The sequence below is a fragment of the Tupaia chinensis genome, unplaced genomic scaffold (assembly GCF_000334495.1).
Source record: "Tupaia chinensis unplaced genomic scaffold, TupChi_1.0 Scaffold146140_1, whole genome shotgun sequence".
NCBI classification, from domain to species: Eukaryota; Metazoa; Chordata; class Mammalia; order Scandentia; family Tupaiidae; genus Tupaia; species Tupaia belangeri.
The window spans coordinates 4315522-4335811 of NW_006205995.1; the positions used below are offsets into that span (position 1 = coordinate 4315522).

The 20290-nt window shown below is 40.7% G+C and overlaps 1 protein-coding gene across 2 annotated transcripts in view; it reads left to right on the plus strand.

Annotated features, from left to right (window-relative positions):
* SHC4 (SHC adaptor protein 4) overlaps positions 1-19574 on the plus strand; it is a 156159-nt gene extending 136585 nt beyond the window's left edge. The window contains exons 10-12 of one of the 2 annotated variants that reach the window (XM_006168780.3): positions 5154-5330; positions 12454-12707; positions 17944-19574. In XM_006168780.3, coding sequence (XP_006168842.1) covers positions 5154-5330; positions 12454-12707; positions 17944-18099 — 587 coding nt within the window. In that variant the 3' untranslated portion in view covers positions 18100-19574. The remainder of the gene's footprint in view (positions 1-5153; positions 5331-12453; positions 12708-17943) is intronic. The other variant, XM_006168781.3, reaches the window with a different exon arrangement.
* Positions 19575-20290: the final 716 nt, after the last annotated feature.

Below are 20290 nucleotides of genomic sequence, written 5' to 3' on the forward strand. Positions count from 1 at the left end.
AGGTTTTTGCTATAGGGCGCATGCACTCACCAGAAAGACAGAGAAAGACAAAGAGACAGAAAGTGAGAAATCACCCCCCAGGGGGAATGGCCACACCGCAGTCCCTTCTCCTCCATTCTCCTCTCAGGATCTTTGGCATGCACATGTGCCCGGCGTGAGTTTAAGTCACTGGGTCCGGGACTCAAACCACGGTCAACTACGTGGGAGTCCAGCAACAAAGCCATTACGCTAACAACTGGTCCCCAAAATAATCTGACATTCTTGACCAGTGAGCAAATTAACAACAGTTGCCAGAATAGCAAACACATTGTTTTTACGACTTTTCCTAGAGGTTCATACAGAAGCATTTAAGAGACACCTACACAAATATTTACAATAAAGTTTGACTTTTTCCTCCCAAGGCATTTATTTATTCAAATATTGACTTAAAATTTGATTTTTGGTATATTATAAATACTGCAATAGGTTTCTGGTTGTTGAAGGAGTTAATTGTATTTATCACTAGTTATAGAAAAGATTCCTATCCTTAATGCTAAATTCCCTATGGAAGAAAATAATTAGCAAAATAAAATAATGTTTCTCTGAACCTCAAATTAAAATGGAAATATTATTATTATTATTATTTTTTTATCAAAACCACCTTACAGTCCCACACTCCTGAGGGCTTCCAGTTTAAAATGTTACTTACAGTATATACACTATGTATATATTTATCTTCTTTCACAAATCTTAGGCAGGCACAAAGAACTTCTGGAATGCATAATGGCTGGCCTGTGTGGCTAAGTTCGCATCAATCACACACTTTAGCCTAATGATTTTAAATTTGGGTAAGGGGTGGGGTGTCTCTCTTAATCTAAGACAACATTGCCAACTTAAATATGATGGTGCATTTGAAAAAAAAGAATGGTGGTTTTCAAGAGAGACCGGGTATAGACACTACAATCCTATGGCATGGTAAACTTGATGTGGACATCTCAGACTAATGCTTTGTGAGGGGCAGATGAGTCAGTGCCCTGTGCTAAAGGCTGATCCAAGGTCTTCAGAACATGATGAGGTCAATTAAGCTAAGGAACACCCTAGCCTTGGTGCTGCACAGTGCTAAGATGCTGTGGTCTGCTAGCTCAGACCACACAGAAGGCCCAGGTTTGATTCCCAGTCTAACCTAGAAGCCAGGCACCATGGCCTGCACTTGTAATCCCAGGGACTTGGAGGCTGAGGTAGGAGGAGTATGAGCTGGCTCCTGGCCTGAGCAAAATCTCAGGACCCTATCTGAAAGAGCAGAAAGTGGTAGCATCCACCTGTGGTCCAAGATGGAAGCCTGAGGCAGGAAGATCATGATATGGTGAGAGCCCATCTTAAAAACAATGCTAAGAAAGGAAAACTGGGTAGACATTCAGTTGACAGTTTTCTTCTGAGCGTCTGCTTCATACCAGGCACTAAAAGATGCAGAAGATATACAAACAAAGATATTCTAGTCTCTACAGGGACTAAAGGAATTTGCAGTCTCAAGGGAGAAAACAAGTAAACAGATACTTACGGCATATTCTGGAGTGAGACCTTAGCTAACATGGAGAAGAGAAGGGCTCAGAGGAAGGCTTCCTGAAGATGTTTCAGAGGAGAGTAAAGAACAAATAGCAGTAAGGTAAAGAAAGGGGGGGGGGAGGCAGCAGGTGGCATGGAGGTTAAGGTGGCTAGATCCCACATGACTGACTGTGTGTTTTGAATCCTGGACTTGGTGGCTTGAAAATCACACTAGGTACATGTGCATGTATGTGCAAAATCCCAAGAAGAGAATGAAGGAAAAGGGATTGTAGTGTGGCCATCCTCCCTGGGGGTGCTTTCTTACTTTCTCTCTCTCTCTCTTTGTCTCTCTCTGGTGAGTGTACATACTCTATAGCCAAAAAGAAAAAGAAAAAGAAAAAGAAAGAAAGAAAATAGGGAGGATATTATATTGCAGTAAGAGATAAGTATCATGTGCAGAGGTCCAGCATCAGTGAATAAATAAACCACTGGGTACTGGTAGAAACTATTTATGGAGTTGCCTCCCAGAAGGCAGGCACTATGCAAGAAGTCTCAACGTTATTTCATTTAATCGTCACAGCTGTATTTAAGCGGGGTAACTCTGTTTTACAGGTATGAAAACTGAGTTTACAGACTCAGTTAGCTTGCCCTGGGTCACATGGATAACAAGAGACACAGGGATTTGAATTCAGGTACCTCTGAATTTAGAAATAGATCTCTTAGCCACTTGTAAGTACTTTTGATCTTATTTCACATTCAATAAATTTTTCTAATCAGGCACTCTTAAATAAATGACTATTCAAGCCCGTGTAAGTTATATACACATATCTTAATATACTATGCATATATTCTAAAACATGCAAATGTAGAAATTTTAAAAACTAGAGTCGATGATAAACATTTTGAGAAAAGTCTTGTCAGTGACGATAGCTGATTACTATCACCAGATGATATTTTAAGTCCCAGCATATGATTACAACATTTGTTTATAAAACAGATGTAAATCTACAGTTCAAATCTTGATTATTTTAACTTATAGGGGGGTAAGGTTCTGATCTGATTAGATCATTCTTGTTTATAATCATGCAGCTAAGGAAGAACACGTGCTAAGCGTTCAAGAATTATCTTTAGTCCTTGACTTCTTTACAGTGATCTTTCAGCCACTTTCCATCTGTAAAAGTTTAGTTTCGACTCGATGTAACTCATATATCCACCTAACCAAGCTTATGGGAACTGTTGTATGTTGCACAATGCACAAATGAGCATCCTGTCAACCCCTCCCTCTGCAGGATCCCCACTTCTAACTCAGGGTACCCCACATATACAAAATGACATGTGACAGGGTGGCACATAGTGGCTGACAGACAAGGAGTACAAGAAAAGCAGGCAGTGGGACTCTTATTTTCCTTCTTTAGGGAAAGTTTTGTTATAGGGCACATGTGTTTGACAGAGAGACAGAAAGCAAGAAATCTCCCCCTGGGGAGAATGGCCATGCTACAATCCCTTCTCCTCCATTCTCCTTTCAGAATCTTGGGCATGCTTGCACACACGCACACACGTCAGCATGAGTTTTAAGCTGCTGGGTCCAGGACTCAAACCAAGTCAGCTATGTGGGAGTCCAGCAATGTAGCCATTATGCCATATGCTGCTCCTAAGACCATAGTCTGATGGAGCTTCCCCTGCTTGGTGTATTCTTAGGTTTCCATACTGTGAGTTGTAAGAACCGTAGCACTACTCACCATGATGTGAAATCCAATATGAGGTTAGTCTTTCTTGGACCCCATTGAAGGAGTTTAATGACCGCAGTAGAAGGATTAATGTCGTTTTATGTTAAGGTGATGGAATGTCATTACTTCAGGTGCATCCTCCTTGTGATCCTGTAGCACATATGACTAAAGCTTTAAATGTATTTGTTTAAACAGAAAAGCAAAAATATTCTGCCCTGGCATTCATAAGACAGAATCATTTGGAGTACTTCATACCATCAGATAGTAAGATATGATGCTAATATGATGCATTCAAGAACTATTTATTGATGTCTTGCATGTACCAAGCTTGTACAAGGGTTGTAGTTGTGAACGAGGCAGATATGATTGACGAATTCATGGAAAATGCAGTGTTGGTGCATTTTCCAACAGCATAAATGGTAATTAATTCTCTTGTGATACGAGTTTCAAAGGTGAGTACAAACAGCTAAGAAAGCAGAGAGACCTAGTCTAGTCTAAAAGGGCTAGGAAAGCTTTCCTGAAGAAAAGAGGTTTAAACTAGTATGAGAGTGATGGAGGAGAGGAGGGAAGAGCATGCCAATCAGAAGAGATGGGCCTACAGTGGAGATCAGACTGCAGGATGGCCAGCGTGGACCCAAGCGGAGACTAGGGAGGAGAGAGGTGGAAAGGAAGCTGGCTAGACAGAGCAGGGCCTGCAACTCGTTATAGTGTATGGGAAACAGTCCAAGGGTTTTTTGAACCTCTGAGAAATGTCATCAGATTTGCAGTTTCCAAAAGATCATTTTGGCCACAATGTTTAAGATAGGATGGAGGGTGAATGGACAAGTTGAGAGGGGAAAAGATAAACTGAGGGTTTAGTCCCTTCCATTAAATAGCAGAATTGAACCTTACCAATCAGTACAAGGCTAAGCTTGCCAAGAGAAAACTCTGGGCATAGAAAGAAGACAAATGTATTGTTCTTAATAACTTTATTATATTCATTTGTTTACTTTAAAATTTTACTACTTTTTCTTTAATTCTTCTAAGAGAGAGAGGGGTATCCCCTACAATGTCCCCACACCAATATCCGCCTTGTCAGTTGTTCAGATTACAGGCACACCAGTGCACCTGGCATGCTCAAGGAGGTCTTTAGATTTGAATCCAGGACCTTTTCTATGTGGGTCCAGTTGTGCTACCTCTGTGCTACCCTTGCTCCTGTTTATTTTAAAATAAATTTAACTCATAGGAAGAAAGAGCTTTAAATCAATTAATACATTTTTTAAGTTTATTTATTACCAGAGAAAGATAGACAAACACTCTCAACAAGGAATAAAACTCATGCCTTAATTCTCCATCCCTCCACCCTCCGAGCTCTGCAGCCAGCCAGGCTGCAACACAGGCACGTCTGGTGAACAGACGTATGACTTGAACCCAGGCCCATCCTATATGGCCTCTAATACCATGTGGCAATGCCCTATTACCTGAGACACCATGGGCTAACTAATGAATTCTCTGAAAAAGAGTTTACTAATAGCGATTCAAGTTCAGCCTGAAATATGTGTCTTTCTGATTCCTGGGTCACCCCTCTGGAAAGTGTTGTGTGTAGGTTTCTGAGACAACTGGCCCTCTTCCTTCCATGACCATTGCTCTTTTGGATCTTCCTGCTTGTCTCTTGTCTGCTGTTGAAGCAGTGGGTCAGCTGAGGAATGGGGCAAAGCAGGGAAAGGAAGCCAGTGAGAGGGTGATTTTCCCTGAAAGGCTGGTACTTATCTTGATTTTACAGTTCAAAGCTAAAAGTTAATGGTCAATCCTTGTGTGGGATGGACATGGCTTCCAGTTTCTTATCAACTCTAAACCCAAACATGCTTTTATCTACTGTTTACAAAGCAAAGCCCGTAATGCATTCATCACTGCCAATCACTACAGGAAATGCCCATGAGAGGGGGCTGCAGTCCCAACGAGAGGCTTCATTAATGAAGCACACATGTCGAGTGGATCTCTTCGATGACCCTTGCTACATTAATACACAAGCGCTTCAAAGTACACTTAGCTCTGCTCGAAATCAAAGCTCAGCTCAACTGGGGAGCCCATGGCACCATGGAAGTAAGTAGCTATTCCCTGTCTATTTTCATTTCCTAGGGGCGTTGTAACAAACTACATGTTTTAAAACCATGAAAATTTATTCTCTCACAGTCCTGGGGCCAGAAATCAAAAATCAATGTGTCATCAAAAGGATTGGTTCCTTCTGGGACTTTGGAGGAAAATCTGTCCCACGTCTCCCTCTAGCTTTAAATGGCTGCTGCTTGGCGATTCTTGGCATTCTCTGGCTTGTAGACACATCATACCAGTCACTGCATGTTTCGCTTCACCTTCCCCTTGGGTTTCTATATCAAATCTCATTTTTCTCTTTTAAGATAACAGTCACTGGATTTAGGATTAAACGAGATGGTTGGCTGAGATGAGACCATCTCATCTCCACACCTTTGTTTTAATTACATCTGTAGATGTCCTTTTGCCAAATTAGTTCACATTCACAGGTACTAGGGATTAGGACTTGAACATACTTTCAGGGATTGCTCTTTAACTCACTACATTGTCCTTTGTTTGTTTGTTTTTTAAGAGAGATTTTTGTCTTAGAGTACGTGCACTTGCCAGAGAAGCAGAGAGACAGAAAGCGAGAAGTCAACCCCCCCTCCCCACCCCTGTGGGGTTGTGACCATGCCACAGTCCCTTCTCTGACATTCTCTTCTTGGGATTTTGGGCACATATGTACATGCACCTGGTATGAGTTTTAAGTCACTGGGTCTGGGACTCAAACTGTGGTCCACTACGTGGGAGTCCAGCCATGTAACCATTACGCCATCTGTTGGTCCCCACTGTCTATTGTTTTCTTTTCTTTCTTTTTTTGGAGAGGTTTTTGCTATAGGTCGCGTGCGCTCGCCAGACAGACAGAGAGAAACATAAAGACAGAAAGCGAGAAATCACCCCCCAGGGGGGATGGCCACGCTGCAATCCCTTCTCCTCCATTCTCCTCTCGGGATCTTGGGGACGCATGCACACGCGCCCGGCGTGAGTTTTAAGCCACTGGGTCTGGGACGCGAACTGCATTCAACTACATGGGAGTCCAGCAACATAGCCATTACGCTAACTGCTGGTTCCCCCCACTGTCTATTGTTTTAAAGACTATTTCCTTTGCCTCGTTTTTCAGGAAGCTAAAAGTGTCCTTTATTTATTCTTAAAAAATTATTAAATTAAAAAAATGTATTGATTTCCTCCAGGAGAAGGAGAGTCAGAAAGAGAGAGATGGACAGAGAGGCAGCCCCAACAGGATCTTCACACCATGGCCCACCCCCAGCTCCATCTAGCCTGGACCACAGGCATGCACATGTGTACCTGCTGTGCACACAGAGACCCCAGGATGAGAATTTGGGACCTGCCCATGTGCTTCCAGAATTATGGAACTTTTCCTGCTGCACCAACGCTACTGGCCCCAGGATTCTTGCCTTACCTCATTTTCTCACCATAGCTTACATAGATTTGTGGGGATGTTTTGGGTTTCAAGGTTTCAGCACATTGATTTAATTTTTAAATTGTTTATTTATTTATTTATCATTTATTTATTTATTTTGGAGAGTTTGTTTATTTATTTATTTATTTATTTATTTTTCCTGTAGGGCATGTGCACTCTCCAGAAAGACAGAGAGAGACAGAGAGACAGAAAGTAAGAAATCACCCCCTGGGTGGGTGGCCACGCTGCAATCCCTTCTCCTCCATTCTCCTCCTGGGATTTTGGATGCAAGTTTAAGCCACCAGGTCTGGGACTCGAACTGTGGTCGACTACGTGGGAGTCTAGCAACATAGCCATTACGCTATCTGCTGGTCCCTGGCACACTGATTTCAAATAGGTCATTCAAATACTTCAAATTTACTCCCAACTTTTGGTTTCTGTTGTATGCTTTTGCTGAAGGAAGGGTTGTCAAAGCCAGGAGATCATTTTGAGTTTATTTGCAGAAGGAACAATCACCACTTTTCTCTTCTGTTTAGTGATGACATTAATTTTACTCTTTCATAAACTCTTGCTAAGTTATCTATACAGCAATAAAATAAGATGACTTCTTCAACTATACACGATGGGCAAAATACAATTAAAAAAACATCATTTTCCTGCCAAATTGCTTCCAGGAGTAAATGAAAAAAAAAAAAAACAGAAACATAAATAAAAGCAAAACAAGTTGGAAGCTTACAACCAACTGAAAATATAAATAAACAAAAAATGCTTTTTATAAAATATTGAAGTATGTTGGGCTCAGAGATTGGCTTAGTGTCAAATCTGGTTTGCTCCAAAGATGGAGAACCAGTCACTGAGAAGCCCTTTCACTAGCCCAAGAAGTTTCTCCAGAAATGCCAAAGGCATCTTTCTAACTAATATGGCTGCATTGGTAAGACAAAATTTAAAAGGACATTTTTTTGTGTGTGGAGCCTGGGCTTTCCCAGACTGCCTTCACTTGCCAGACTGAGAAACAAAGGTCCTTCTTTTCAGCCAGGTGACAAGTGGTCCATTTCTTTGTAAACATTCTTTTTTTTTTTTTTGAAGAGGTTTTTGCTATAGGGCGCATGCGCTCGCCAGACAGACAGAGAGCGACAGAGAGATAGAAAGCGAGAAATCACCCCCCAGGGGGGATGGCCACGCTGCAATCCCTTCTCCTCCATTCTCCTCTCGGGATCTTGGGCACACACGCACACGCGCCCGGCGTGAGTTTAAGCCCTCAGGTCCGGGACTTGAACCACGGCCAACTACGTAGGAGTCCAGTGACATAGCCATTATGCTAACTGCTGGTCCCTTTGTAAACATTCTAAGATCTTTCATGGAGCCCATCCCAAGCAACTTGAGTTCTCTGGAAGCAGACACTAAGATGCAGGGTCTCTGTGGGGCATGATAGGAGGAAGCAAGGGTGAGGTGGTAAGGGTGGGCAAAGGGGGAGGTGAAACTGCTTATCTACCTATCACCTCTCTGTCTTTCTATCTCTTTTTTTAAAAAAATAAAGTGATGATAACTTCCTTGTATGCTTTCTTACTTCATTCTTCCATCTTTTGAAATTTGTCTATATTTGTATGGGATCTCCTTCATCACTTTCAGTTGCTCTATAATGTTTTATTGATAAGTGTCTCATAGTTTGTATCACTAGTCCCGACTGATGGAGATCTCAATTCTTCCCAGTCTTTTGCTAATAACCAATACTATAAAAGAACCTTTTACTTGTGCCATCTTTACAGCTCGTGTTGGTTTATGTAAATGTTTCATCCTTCCCTTCCTTTCTCATTGGGATTTTTTGCAATTATTTAATCCAGATTTTGCATGTTAAGATTTTTTTTTGTCTTCCTTAAACTGTATTCTCCTTTCAGAGGTTTTTTTTTTTTTGGGGGGGGGTAGAGGTTTTTGCTATAGGGCGCGTGCGCTTGCCAGACAGACAGAGAGGGACAGACAGACAGAAAGCGAGAAATCACCCCCCAGGGGGGATGGCCACGCCGCAATCCCTTCTCCTCCATTCTCCTCTCAGGATCTTGGGCACGCATGCACACGTGCCCGGCGTGAGTTTAAGCCACCGGGTCCGGAACATGACCCGCGGTCGGCTACTTGGGAGTCCAGCGACATAGCCATTACACTAACTGCTGGTCCCTCCTTTCAGAGGTTTTTCACATTGGGTAGATAGGGGTGTGGATATACATACTTATCCTGTGCTTTCCTGAAGTTCTGATTGTGAACGATATGTCATTAATTGCTAATAGGAACTCTAAAATGGCATGATCATTTTTTTCCATGATTCCTATCCCTTTTTTGGTCTTAATTAAACTTAGTAATGGCTTTCATGTTGATTCCTTAACCTTCAAAACTTCTGAGAAAATATGATTATGTCAGGTCAATAATGTATTAAATGCTGTATAGAAATTATGTATAAGTAACTATATTTAGATTATGGTTAAAATTCTCAAAGTCAACTTTACATAAGAAACGGAGCAATATAATGGATAAGGATGGTTGTGTTAAGGTCCGGTCACAGTGGCATGACAGGAGTATGATAGTTTGCAATGCTGGAAGCCATGCGGAAGATCAAGGTTCAGTTCCTGGGTTGATTCGTACATGTTAGGTTCATGTGTACATGCCCGTGATCCTGGCTGATGGGAGGGTAGAGAAGGGGATCATGGTGTGAGCCCTTGTTGAAGATGCCTGTCTCTTTCTCGAAAGACATAGATAAATAAACCTCAAAAATTACAGTGGTTGCATCTATTGATGGGACCACATGTGGGTGGTTTTTGTTTTGTTTTGTTTTTCTGTTTCCAGATTTTAAAAAATTAGCATGTGTAACTTTTTAAATTAAAGAAAAATTTGAAAGTTTTAAAAAATATATATTCTGCTCTTTGCAGAATTTGATTTTCAGCAAATGTTGGATAATTGAAATCTTCCAGCACAATGTATCTTGTCCTTGTGCTAATTTGGGAAACTGTGTTAGGAAAACATTGTGCCTATCTTCTGGCTGGCCCATGATCTGTCTCTTTTCAAGATGATATAATGTCTGTTTTCTTTTGTTTTGTCCTTGTCCAAAACCTCTTAACCATAATCTCAGAATAAACCCAAAGCCATCATGCACTAAGATGCATGTATCACCCCTACCAACACACACACATGCACACACCCTCTCCATATTCACACTAATACTTTCTCACACACACACAAACACATGCACAGCTACTCATGAAAAGTTCTCCATGGTGCTTGAAAACAGGCAGCACTGAGGCCAACTGCAAGCATTATTCATCAAATCTGGACACATTTTGTCAGGCTTTTTCTGGCAGCAATAGAAAGACTTGATTTGTAAAGGAGAATTTTGCTGGCCGTTAGATTTAAGCTGAAGATATTGTTTAAAAGATCGGTTTGTTAATGTTGCATCACAATTATGTTATGCAGAAAGAAGTTCATACATAGGGACAACACTACAACGCATTAATAAGAGAATTTGATTATGTCTACGGGGTGGTTGCCTATATCAATGACTTCATAGGATAGTCATGTATTAATTGGAAGACTCAGAGTAAAGTGAACTTGTCATTTGTGAAGCCCTTGCATAAGGACATTTAAACACTCTTTTGCATTAATAAAGATAAAGGCTGGTTTCTGTGCAAAAGCTTCTTTGCATTTAAACAGACAAACTCTGGTTCTATGAAAGTCAAATGCTGCATGTCCTTGGTCAATATAAATGGAATGTCTGGGCTCTCTGGCAGAAACGGAAAGATTCTAAGACACAGAAGTAGAGAGGGTGACAGCAGAGACTGCATGGGAGGAAGGGGTTGGGGAGGATAGACGTGGACCAGGAGAAGGGTGTTTAACAGACACAGGAATGCAGGTAGACGGGGCTAATGGGTTGTGGAATGGCATACCATAACTGAATCCAAAAAACAGACACTGCCAATCTCATAAAAGTAACAGTACACAATAATGTGGTGTTCCTTGTTGAAATCAGTGAATATGGTATTATCCTTGATTTGATTATCATACATTGTATGCATGCTTTGAAAAATCCATATTATACCCCACAAAGAAAAAGACAAAGTCTAGTTTTTAGGACTATTTTCCTGGTAAATTGACATATTAAATATACAACTTTTTTTTTTTTTAAAGGTTTTTGCTGTAGGGGGTGTGTGCTTGCCAGAAAGACAGAGAGAGACAGAGAGAAAGTGAGAAATCACTCCCCCAAGGGAGCATGGCCTCGCTGCAATTCCTTCTCTTCCATTCTCCTCTGGGGATCTTGGGCATGCACGCACATGCACCTCATGTGAGTTTAAGCCACCGGGTCAAGGACTGAAACCGCGTGAGAGTCAGTGACAGCCACTACGCCAACTGCTGGTTCCAAATATACAACTTTTTAACATGGATTCAGATATAAGAATTTTATGTATTACTTCTGGAGATGCTGTATAGTTCTGACCTTCTTGCTATCTTCCAGAGGACCTTTGTGGGTACTGCAGAAATCAAGTGGCTAGACCAGTTTTGAAAATTGAAAGATTTTCAGACAAGGCAAGGGTTTAGATTTTGGTGATTAAGAACCTGGGCTTTAGAGTCAGATAGACCTCATTTCAAATCTCAGATTTGCAGGGGGTATCTCAGATCTGTAGGGGATAGGGGTGAGAAATCGTCCCCCTACTGGGGATGGCCATTGCCTCAGTCCCTGAGGATTTGGGGCGCACGCGCACACCACACACACACATACACACACACACACACACACACACACACACACACACACACACACACGGTGTGATTTTCAAGCTGCTAGGTCCAGGACATGAACCGCTGTCTGCCATGTGGTAGTCCAGCACCTTAACCACCACACCATCTGCTGGTCCCCACTTAACATTTCTTAAAGATACATTTCCTTTCCTGTCTAGTTCTGGGAACTAAACATCATTATGTATATAAAGCATTTAGCAGTGCCTGTCATACTCAATAAATGGGAACTACAAGTATCGATAGCATTATTAAGTGTTCACTGACTGTATCTTCTCATCCCCAGTTGCTCTTAATCAGCAGAGCCTTGGAGAGCTGCCTCAGGCCATGCCTCCCTGATGTTTTGCTTTCTTCTTCCTCAGTGACCCTAATTTTGTCCAAGCCAGTGAATGATACAAACAACAGGATAGTCATTTAATAGGAATGCTATGAGGTTTAGCAAAGCTTTGAAGTTTTTGGTTAGAAGAATGTCAAGAAGCATTTTAATGATTTGGTTTAAAAAAACACAAAAACTAAATGCTAAAATATGGACAGAGCCCAAAGTTACTGTGGCTATTTTCAAAGAGTTTGGAAATGTAGAACTATCTGTAATCCATATACAGCTTGAACCTCTTTCTCTTTAACCTGTAACCCCTGAAACTTGAAGAGTCTCTCTTTGCTATTATAAAAGCAGTTCTCATGGGTCAGTTCCATTTCTCTTCTGAAAAGAAAACTCTTGCACCTGAGCAAGCTTTTCCAGGTAACAGAAGCCAAAGGCAATGTTTGGATCTACCATTAAACTAGAGCCTGTTGGGAGTTCCGGAAACAAAAATTTCATTTGTCCTCAAACACTGTTATTTGAACCGGGCCTGGCACACAGTAGGCCTTCATATTTTATTTGCTGAGTGAATAAATCAAAGTGTGGATGAGGACTAACTTGGCGATGTCTCTGTGTTCTGACTTCAGAGGCACCAGAAACCGTTCAGCCAGGTGCCACAGCCCAGCCTGCCAGCTCACATTCCATACCACACATCAAGCAGCAGCTGTGGAGTGAGGAATGCTACCACGGCAAGCTGAGCAGGAAGGCGGCAGAGAGCCTCTTGGTAAAGGATGGGGACTTTTTGGTTCGAGAGAGTGCAACATCCCCTGGCCAGTACGTGCTGAGTGGACTCCAGGGAGGCCAGGCAAAACATCTTCTTCTGGTGGATCCCGAAGGCAAGGTATCATTGACTTCTCACTGTAGGTTTTACAGAGTGCTTTTTCCTAAGGATACTCTGAATAATATCCAAAGCTTGGTATTGAATAGTGTTCAAAGCTAAGCATGTACTATTTCCTGAATCTTCCAGCTGGAGGAGGCAATGCTAAATAGGCACTATTTAGGGGTCTGAGTAGGAGGCCACCCTGGCATATGAAATAGAGGACAGCCTTTTTCTGCCCTTCTCAATTCAGTTCAGTTGACTTCTCGATTCAGCAAACTCAATGAGTGTCTATGACATAGAAGCAAAGGGATTCATGGTTGACTGACGTTGAGTATCACATAAGTCATCCTTGCTCTTTGGATGCTTATAATTTCATAAAATAGGTGTTTAAGTAATTGTAAGACTGAATGAGGTAAGAATGGTTCAACCAATGCATTATGATGTTTCTCAGGATAAAGAGGGCATTCTGGTTGAGAAAAAGTGAGAAGGATTTTTTGTAGGGTCTGACATGTAAGGTGAAACTTGAAAGAGGGCACAGTTTTAAAAGGGGTGCATTGGGAGTAGAGGGAAGGAACCACAGAGGCAGACAGAGCGATAAGCGATGTTAAGCCAAGAGAAGATGTATGGCAGGAGCAGAGGATACCTGTAGACAGAAAATGATCCTGAAAAAAGAAGTTGGAACCAACACATGGGTTGGGAAAATAGGCTAAATGTCTAATTTGCCAAACAGTGGTAGGCATTGGCTGTTTTGGAGGGGAGAAATGATGTAATAAAAGCCTATGTGAACAGTGATATAAGCAAGATGGCAGAAGAGGAAGTCCCAGCTCCTGTTCTCCCCCAGAAACACCGATTTAATAAATTTCTGTAGCCCAAAATACCTTTATGAGAATTCCAAAATCAAGTTAAGGATTTGTAGTATCCCAGGTAAGCACAAAGCTGAGAATAGCCTTGTTGAAATGGGTAAGAAGAGAGCAGGGTCACTGTATCAGTCCCTTCCTGCACCCAGTGGGGGTCAGTGCCAGAAGAGGACTCCAACTCACAGCTTCTCCCTTGGGAAGGTGGGGAAGAGAAGGGTGGAACATGCATGCAAAATGTATGAGGAACTTCTACAACTCAATAGAAAAAAAAATCCTATTTTAAAATGGACAAAGAACTTGAATAGACATTTCTCCAAAGAAGACATATAAAATGACCCACAGGTATATGAAAAAGTGCTTAACAGTGTTTATCATTATGGAAATGCAGATTAAAAGCACAGGGAGATACCATCTTCTATTATTAAAACAAAAACAAAACAGAAAATATCAAGTGTTTTTACAAGGATGTAGAGAAATTGGAGCACTTGTGCACTCTTGGAATGTAAATCGTGCAGCTGCTATGCAAAACTGTTTCAAAAAATTAAAAAATAAAACTACCATATGGACCTAACAACTTTACTTCTGGGTAATTATCTGAAAGAATTAAAATCAAGATCTCAAAGAGATATTTGTAGTCCTATGTCCATTACAGCATTATTCACAATAGCTTTTGAATTTTTTGAGTAACCTCCAAATTGTTTTTATTTATTTTTAAATAAGGGCCATCCTTACAGCAGATGGTATCTCCCTGTGCTTTTAATCTATATTTTCTTAATAATTAATGATGTTAAGCCCCTTTCCATATATGTATTTGTACATATACATATGTATATGACTGGATAAAAAAATCTATACACACACACACACACACACACATTATCCGACCATAAAAATAAAGGAGATATCCTGTCATATGCTACAATGTTCTCAAGGACCTTCAAAGCATTCTGATGGGTAAAAGAAGTCACTTCAGATGGGTGATTCCATTTACATGAGCTATCTAAAGTAGTCCAATTTATAGAAACAGAAAGTAGAATGTGGCTGCCAGAGGCTACAGGGAGGGGCAAGTGGTGAGTTGCTGTTTAATGGGTATAGAGTTTCAGTCACGCGAGATAAAACACTTCTATTTTTTTTCTTTTTTCTTTTTTTTTTTTTGGAGAGGTTTTTGCTATAGGGCACGTGCACTTGCTAGACAGACAGAGAGAGACAGAGAGACAGAAAGCGAGAAATCACCCTCTAGGGGGGATAGCCATGCCGCAATCCCTTCTCCTCCATTCTCCTCTCGGGATCTTGGGCACGCATGCACACACGCCCGGCGTGAGTTTTAAGCCACCGGGTCCGGGACGCGAACCGCGGTCGACTACATGGGAGTCCAGCGACATAGCCATTACGCTAACTGCTGGTCCCAATAAAACACTTCTAGACATCTGCTGTATAACTTTGTGCTTATAGTTAACAATACTGAAGGTAGATATGTTTTATTATTATGATTATCTTTTTTTTTTTTTTAATTTGACCAGCGAGAGAGAGAAAGGGGAAGGGAGAAAGTGAGTAGCCAGGTCTGAGAAATGAACTATGGTTGGCTATGTGGGAATCCAGCATCTTTATCTTCCATGCCTCCTGCCACTATTTTTTTTTTTAAGAGAGGTTTTTGTTGTTGTTGTTTGTTTGTTTGTTTTGCTACAGGGTGTGTGTGCTCACTGAAGAGACATAGAGAGACAGAAAGTGAGAAATCACCCCCCAGGGAGGATGGTCATGCCATCCCTTCTACATTCTCCTCTCAGGATTTTGGGCACATGTGCACACATGCCTGGTGTGAGTTTTAAGCCACTGGGTCTGTGACTTGAACTACGGTTGACTACATGGGAGTCCAGCAACATAACCATTATGCCATCTGCTGGGCCCAACATGCGGTTATTACCACAATGTTAAAAAAGGCCTGTATGTGTGAGGTCACAGCTGCAAATGTCTGCAGGCCAGGCCAGTGCTGTAAGTGAGTAAAGCTGGGTAGGTGGTGACATGAGCTTAGGGTGCAGTGGTCTGTGTTGGACCCAAAAGTGCACATCCTATGCAAAGGGCACAGTCACCACTCAGTTCCAGCTAACTGCCATCACGCAGAGTAGAGAGGCCCATGGTGGCACATTAGATTTTTCCAAAGAAGTCGCAAAAACAGTTTTATACAAACCATCTCCATTTTTCCTTAAAAGTATTTAAAATACTTTGACGATGACCCTCCACCCCCCACCTCCACTCTACTTCCTAGCAAACCAAACCATCTGGTATATTTGGCCAGAGTGAGTGGCTCGTTTACAATTTCCATACTAGGAAGACTGATTTGACATCTGTGTGCAGGATCAGTTAGCAGGGGAAAGACTAGAGCCAGAGAAAGTAATTAGGAGCTTCTAAGTAAAAAAGTAATAAAAGCCTGAATGAGAATGCAAACAGGAGAAATACTGAGGGGCAGAGTGACTTAGAATTAAGAACTGGCAGGGCTGATCAGTTGATTTGAGGTCTAATAGGAATGGGGTAGAGGAGATGAAAACTTCTTCAAGGTTTGAAACCTGAGAGTAAGTTGGAGCCATTGTGTCTTTTTTATCTGAATCCTTGAATGTGTATTTACTAAGAATAGGGAAATTCTCCTACATAGCCATAGTACTGTGGTCAAAATCAGAAATTAGGGGATAAGCAGATAGCTTGATAGTTAAATAATTGACTGCGGTTCTAGTCTGGGACCCAGCAACAAAACCCACACTGGGCATGTGTGCGTGCCAAGAGGAGAATAGAGAAGAAGGGATTGCGATGTGGCCATCCCCCTGGGGGATCATTTCTCGCTTTCTATCTCTCTGGCGAGTGCATATGCCCTGTAGCAAAAATCTTTCTCAAAACAAAAATAATCAGAAATTAAGCATTGATACAATCTCATAATCTAATTCATAGTCCATGTTCAAATTCTGTCAATGATTCTAATAAGTGTTTTTTAGTATGCCAAAATCCGACATCTAGACAAAACTCAGTGCCCTGTAGGAAAGCTAGCAGAATCTCATAGCAAGGTGATCCCTGACAGCTTGCCATCATGCCCCTTGCTGGGTCCCAGTCAACTTCCAGACAGGAACACAAGTATAACCAGGCTGCTGAGCTGGTGGAACCGTGATGGATAGTAATGCACTTCTTCTTCTTCTTTTTCCTTCTTCCTTCTTCCTTCTTCTTTCTTCTTCCTCCTCCTCCTTTTTCCTTTTTCCTTCTTCCTTCTTCCTTCTCCTTTTTCTTCTTCTTCTTTTCTAAGAGTGTGCATGGTCTTACCAGAGAGAGGGAGGGAGGGAGGAAGAGAGGAAGAGAGAAAAAGAGAGAGAAAAGAAAGCAGTAACCCGTGTGGGAAATGTTTACACCACAATCCCTTCTCCTCTATTTCTCCCTCCTTACCAGATTTTGGGTGTGCACATACATATGCCTGGCTTGTTTCTTAAGCTACTGGGTCTGAGGCTCAAACCAAGCAGTGAGCCACGTGTGGCACCTAGCAATGGAGCTGGCCCATATATCTTCTGTCCAAACATAGGATAAGGATACAGTAACACTAGGGAGGTAATTCTACAGAAGAAGGCATGGGGTAGGAACATTGAATTCCTTCAGCATGATGGCAGTAAGTTCCATCCAACGTATTTATGAATCACTGTTACAAAGTCTGGGGGAAAGAGACATGAGTGTCTGTTAGAAAGGTCTGAGGTAGCTTCTTGGAGGCGGCAGGATTTGTGTTGTGCCTCCAAGAAGAGAGAGGACTTCTCCAGAAGGACCTGCTTTCTACAGAGACAGGGTAAAATGGAAGCGCTCTGCTCGAAGGAAGATAATTATAATCTTCGACCTCATGCTTGTATACAAACTAATTAAATATTTGTAGAAATAGTGATGGACTATATCAAATGATAACTTTACAAAGAAGATGACTGCAAATTTGATTGGACAGTGCTTACTATTTTTCTAACCCATTGATATGGTTGCTTTAAAAAAATAATGGGAGTGGGAAGGCAGGTCATGGTATGGTGTTCTACGGGCTGGATTGCACAGGGCCAACTGTGTGGCTTGAGTCCCAGACCCTTCAGATTTGAGAAATACGCTGGGTGCATGTGCATGCATACTCAAAGTCCCAAAAGATGGACAAGATAGAGGACAAGGGATTGCAGTGTAATAGTTTCTCATGGGGTGTGCCTTCTCTTTCTATGTCTCTGTCAGGTTAAGCACATTTGCCCTCTGGCCAAAAAGAAAAAAAAGAAAAGAAAATAATTTTCTAGGGATACAGAACTTCCCCCTCAAAAAAATATTTACTTTAGAGTTATTCAGTCCCCCACCCCCATTTGTTTACATCTAATATTATTTAACCTAAATATATTTGTACTTTTTTTTTAAAGGTGAGGACCAAAGATCATGTCTTTGATAATGTTGGCCATCTTATTAGATACCATATGGATAACAGTTTGCCCATCATCTCTTCTGGAAGTGAAGTGAGCCTTATACAACCAGTGAAAAAAGATAATAATCCAGGACTTTTGCATTCCAACAAATGACAGTTTTGAAGCGCCATCACGCTGATATTTCAAGAAACTGCATTTTGTGTTAAAACAAAAGACAATCCAAACTTTGTTTCTAGACAAGACAGAGCACAAACTGTGAAGTGCATCTTTCTGAAACCATCATGGACTAAATCTTTTATAAAACAAAGAACTAACAAGAAACTGATCTTCAGAAAATGAAAGTTGGAAAAAAGAAAGAGGATTGATTCATATGAAAAGAAATTATACATATGCACGGATGTCACTTTTTAAGGTCATTTTGCATTGATAACAAGCTAAAAGCACAATTAAAATTTCACATGATAAAGACAATTGGAAAGAACTGCTGGGGCAGTGGTATGTGCCTTTCAACTTGATAATTTGGGGACATTTTAATATTGGGGAGATTAGTTCTAAGTAATTCATGTTCTATAACTACAGAACCATTTGCCAAAAAGTAGGTTTTTTCTTGCTACAAAAAATAAAAAAGCAATTTGCTCAATAGTTATGGACTCTATTACATTTTCTCTTCAGCAACATTTTCCACTGCAATGTTAAAATTAATATGACATTGAATTCGGGCTATGTCTATGTCAGTGAAATAAAAGCAGAAACCATGGAAAACATTGGTCTTTTTCATTGGTCTGTCCCATTTTCTAGTTAAAGAGTTGGGGCCCAAATTCTTTAGCTTAGTATTTCTCTCTCTGCCATTTGGACAGTTTGCATACAGCATGTGACAAGCTAAAGAGGCCGAATCTATCAGTCATTTCTGATGTCATCATTTTCCCTCACTCAAAAACCATGGAATAATTTCCTCGTTAGCTGCCACTCAGTTATAGTCTCTCATATCCATGTATGCTTAGCACCTTTTCTATATATGTTCAGACAAAATGCAGAAGAGAAGAAACTTATTGAATATAGCTAGTGGAAAGGTTTGCCATATGTGGGCCATTGGTATATTGATAGTGTAATTAAGCATTGTGTACAGAATAGCACTAGGCTTGGGCATATCAATGTGACATTGAATAAGTCGTTGAACCTGTCTTGATTCAGTTTCTTGGTCTGTAAAATGAGGGAGTTAGGCTAGATGTATGTAGTGGTCTACTTCAGTCCGAACATAGTATAAGTCAATAAAAAGCAAGATGTTCATTTCTTAGGATCAATATTGATAATCAGTCTACATAGTTAAGGTAAAAAATTCAGTTTTTTTCTCTTTAGACTGTCTCTGCACTCAGAGAATGAATGATACCACTATGATCAGATTCACATAGTTTAGACCCTAAGCTTTCTAGTTTAAAACATTGAAACTTTTGGAATAACAGATATAATGATGATAGAAACAGATATGGTTTCTGAGTAGCAGAAAATTGCTTCAGTCCTTTTTTGCCTTTGTACATGGAAATATGATCATTACAGTGTTTTTATTTTTGTTTCCCATCCTCGGTTAACTGGATAATTGCCTTAACTCTATTTCATTTTGGCTATGTAGATACAACCTAATCTTTGTGACTGTGATATATTTGCTAAATTTTAAATAAAATATGAGAATCTTCTTTTGGCTAGAGATTATTGGAAACTAAGCACACTGCACTGAACTATAATATTTTTATGAAAAGGCTTATAATTTAGTTTCTACTGCCACTGATTTCTTAGATTGGTTTGTCTTCTTTTATACAACTAGGTAATAATGTATTTTTCATCAGTTTTCCATACATCTTGGTTTTTGGTCTTTTGTCCTCATAAAGTGGATCAGCAAGGGTATAGACAACCGAAATGTATAGCTAACCACCTGTATATCTAACCACCTTTATCAGACAGAGCAGGGTTGTGTTCTCACACTGGCTGAGCAGAGTGTTAACTGGATATCATGGAAGAGTTCTTGATACAAATAGAGGCAGATAGAATAAATGGTGTGAGCAGTACACATGGCTAATCAGCATTTGACTGGAATGGCATAGCAGTTCGATAAGCAAATGCTGCACTTACAAATACCACAGACACAGCTAAAACAAAACAAAATGAGAAATATCTACATGTTATTTCAACCTCACATTCTTTTTCTGTCCTAAAGTGGAAATCCATTTGCCTATACATACCTGTAAATGACTTCAAAAAATAATAAATCATTATTGCTTTGTGACAATTGAGAGAATATGTCTGGTGTTTGGATTTGGAAAATTTATCACTTGTAGGACATATCGGCATC